We start from the raw sequence: 3,571 nt of genomic DNA, 5'->3' as shown, positions 1-3,571 counted from the left end.
AGATGTAACTGGACTATTGTATATTTGTATTGCATATCAAAATTAAATCATGTTAGTTCTATATATTTTTGGGGGTTGCATTGCATGCTATCTTAATTAATTAGTTTAATGTTCATACTTCATTCAGATTGTTTATGCAAAATTGTGAACTTTATATAGGCATTTGGAATTATACTAAATACTAGTCCACATGCACATGATAACAACAAATCACCAAACTAGTAAATATCCTTATTTTATTATGTCACAAGCAATTGATTTATGTATTTCAAATGAAACTCCAAAAGTAAAAAAAGCAATCTTATTGGTGTGAAAAAATTAAGCAAAGTTATATGGAAGTGTCCATGTAAAATGAAAAGGCAAATAACAATTGCTTGATCCCCATGAAGAAAAAGACAATCTATTAGGTCCATAGAGAATAGAAAAGAAAAGATAAAGGCATTAAAGCATGGGTGTGTGCATGTGATTCAAACATTTTTAATATGTGGGGACTGCATCTGCTCTCAGCATTTGGCATCTCATTCTAAATTTACTTATACTATTAAGATATCAGTACAGTAGTAATTAGTTAAGATCAGTTGTTTCTGTTTTATTGATTGGTTAGATAAAATATAAAGGTGCATGAATTCGGAAACCAAATTGAACTATATTTTAATGTATGTTTGGATACTGTATTACTGTCAACTTGACCAAAAAAAAAAGGAATATCCCCAAATAAACAATTAATAATAAACTAATAATAGGTGAATAGTTTTATAATTAATCTAATGAGCAAAAAATCTACCAAAGACATGGACAATAGATATGCTCAACAGTCAACACTCATGGTCATAAATAATGCTGCTTAAATATGATACAAAAGCCACAACTGCTTATTTTTTAAGAATTTTATTGCTGCTTAAATATATTAAGGGACCCCTCACTCTCAGAATCACTTAATTATATAATTTGTTTCAGCCTTCCATGCAGATGAGGCACCTAATTGACTCTCCTTTCAGCATTAAATCAAATGATTTATTGATCTCAGAGAATGGGATTGAGTGAGTGATGAATTTCTCCAATTCTAGCTCCTGCAGCATCACCAGTGTCAAATTTGCAATACATATTAGAAAAAGTGGACTTTATAAAACATTTGAAGTTCATAGATATGAATATTTTAGATGTAAGGTTAGCCTTACTTTGTTCATGTACTTCTCCACAACAGAGGGAATATCAGAGAGTGGTTTGTAGTTTCCATAGAAGGTACCCTTAACAGTCCTCTCATACAATAAGTTGATGGATTTTGTTTTGAATTCATCTTCACTGCTTGGTAGACCAACAAGCACAGCAACACCCCAACCCTGAATCAAGAAACAATTAAGTTGCAACATTACTTACTTATTACTTGCTTAATAAGTTACCATCTACAATTACATACATCATGAACAGATTCAAATGCTGCAATCGCGACTTCTACGTGTCCAGTGCATTCTAGAGCGCGATCAACTCCTCCATCGGTCATTTCAACAATCACCTATTCAGCAATCAAAATGCAAAGTCTATTAAAAAAAATACCAGAAGAATTTAATTTTTTCATATACTGTCAGTGTTTATATTTTGGAACTAAACTAACCTGTTGCACAGGTTTGTCATGATCTTTTGGGTTCACAAAGTCAGTGATTCCAAAACTTTTGGCTGCCAAGAAATTTTAGAGGCAAAAGTTTAATGAGGAATTTAATTTAACTGCATATGTTACATTGAATGTTAAAAATTGTGAGCAATTATGGAACCTACCTTGTTCCTGTCTGCTAGAAAGTATATCAACTCCAATGATTCTTGATGCACCAGAAAGCCTTGCCCCTTCAGCAGCCTAAACATGAACATCAATCAACAAGGAAAAGAAAAAAAGCTATCAAATCACTCAAATACAATGCTAAGTATAATGGATTAGTAAAGAAACATACAGCAAGACCAACTGCTCCCAATCCAAAGACAGCAACAGTAGAACCGGGCTTTGGTTTTGCCACATTTAAGGTTGCACCAAGTCCTACAAACATCAACAAATCTAACATTAAAAAAAAAAGGTACAATTATCTAGGTTGTTTACTAACTCTATATATTTACATAGCCGATCCTAGCCAGTGGGATAAGACATTGTGCAAGGATCAAAGTTGGTTACTAATTAAGTAGTAATTGTGGTTAGTACCTGTGCAGATTCCACAACTGAGAACACAAACTTTGTCAAGTGGGGCAGCAGGGTTGATCTTTATAACACACTTAGCATGTGAGACAGTGTATTCACTGAATGTGGAAGTTCCAAGGAAGTGGTAAATGGGTTTTCCATCTTTGGAGAATCTTGATTTTCCATCACTTAGCATGACACCAGTATCAGTGTTGAGCCTGAGGACTTCACAGAGGTTGCTCTCTTCAGACTTGCAGCTTCGGCATTCGCCACACTCTCCGGTGAACACAGGTAGCACATGATCTCCTGGCTTCAGATTTGTCACACCCTCCCCTATGCTCTCCACAATCCTGATTATTCAAAATTAATCAAACAAGCAAGAACATATGATTCTGCAAAGAAAGAAAGATATAATAGGCTAACCCTGCAGCTTCATGACCGAGTATGCGAGGAAACAACAAATTCCTACCCCCCTGAATAAGAATAAAACAAGTTATCTTGAATATTAATGAAGAAGTGAAGAAGAGAGTAAAGCATACCTTGCTCTTCCAGAAGTAAAGATCAGAATGACAAAGACTAGTGTAGAGGATCTTCAAGCGAACTTCACCGGCCTCTGGTGGTGCTACCTCTACTTCTTCTATGGCCAGTGGCTTCCCTTCTTCCCATGCAACCGCAGCTATCAATGCAATAATCATTTCATCAATGCATTGAAGAAAAAGAGAGAAAGAAACATAACATGACTAAGTAATAGTACCTCTGCACTTGATGACTCGACCAGCTGTGCTGCTAGACATGGCTTCCTTCTTTGTGATGAATGATAATGGATTGGTGTTTCTTTAGTACTAGCTTTAGTGTTTTATGGTCTTCAATTTTCTTCCTGTGCTTCCTGCTACCAACATCAACTCTAATAATAGCAACAAGCTTAAGATCAGAGTGTGTTTTGTTGGCTTCTGCTTAACATTATTTAGTGTATTTACTGATTAATCATGTTAGTTCCTCCAAAACTTAACTGTTAAAGTAGACTGGTATCAACAGTGTGACAGTGATAGAAGTGGACAACCAGAGCTATCAAATCCTGTGCCGTGTGTCTCTTGAATTCTTCCAGCATGCATTTTCAAATAAGGGACACTTGTCTTAGTAAGAGTACTGCATGATATGATATCTTATGTTATGATTAAGATTGAAGAGTTGTCTATCTCATGCATATTCAAACAACGAGCTAGCTTTGATAAATAAAACCATATCTGTTTAATTATATGAATTATCAATATCTGTGTAATTAAATAGGTAATTAAGATAATCTTTTTATAATTTATACAATTAAATAGACAACTTCAAAAATATTTAAAGTAATAAGTATAATGACAGAAATTAAATAATTAAATATTAGAATATTTATCATATTTATCA

General features: G+C 34.1%; 2 protein-coding genes across 2 annotated transcripts in view; one reads left to right on the top strand and one right to left on the bottom strand.

Moving 5' to 3' along the window:
• LOC107613363 (alcohol dehydrogenase 1) lies at positions 730 to 3,101 on the bottom strand. The gene is made up of 10 exons (XM_016315329.2): positions 2,916 to 3,101; positions 2,701 to 2,837; positions 2,585 to 2,634; positions 2,186 to 2,511; positions 1,944 to 2,026; positions 1,774 to 1,849; positions 1,613 to 1,674; positions 1,418 to 1,513; positions 1,179 to 1,340; positions 730 to 1,070 (listed from the first exon to the last, which is right to left on the bottom strand). Exons 1-10 carry the CDS (start codon positions 2,953 to 2,955, stop codon positions 954 to 956), a joined length of 1,149 nt encoding a protein of 382 aa, XP_016170815.1. The 5' UTR covers positions 2,956 to 3,101; the 3' UTR covers positions 730 to 953.
• Positions 2,910 to 3,571, top strand: part of LOC107613024 (AT-hook motif nuclear-localized protein 14-like) — a 7,869-nt gene continuing 7,207 nt past the window's right edge. The window contains exon 1 of the mRNA XM_021108517.1: positions 2,910 to 2,986. The gene's annotated coding sequence lies outside the window, so the exon portion shown is untranslated. The remainder of the gene's footprint in view (positions 2,987 to 3,571) is intronic.

Source organism: Arachis ipaensis, chromosome B08 (genome assembly GCF_000816755.2).
Source record: "Arachis ipaensis cultivar K30076 chromosome B08, Araip1.1, whole genome shotgun sequence".
In the NCBI taxonomy this organism is placed as follows: domain Eukaryota; kingdom Viridiplantae; phylum Streptophyta; class Magnoliopsida; order Fabales; family Fabaceae; genus Arachis; species Arachis ipaensis.
Note: the sequence above shows the minus strand (reverse complement) of the source record. Positions and strands in the feature narration are given on the sequence as shown.

Coding starts and splice junctions, on each gene's coding strand:
- LOC107613363 (XM_016315329.2), bottom strand. CDS start 2,955: ATGTCTAGCAGCACAGCTGGTCGAGTCATCAAGTGCAGAG. Junction 2,512..2,584: donor CTCGGTCATGAAGCTGCAGG/GTTAGCCTATTA, acceptor TTGAATAATCAG/GATTGTGGAGAGCATAGGGG. Junction 1,850..1,943: donor TGGGAGCAGTTGGTCTTGCT/GTATGTTTCTTT, acceptor GTTCATGTTTAG/GCTGCTGAAGGGGCAAGGCT.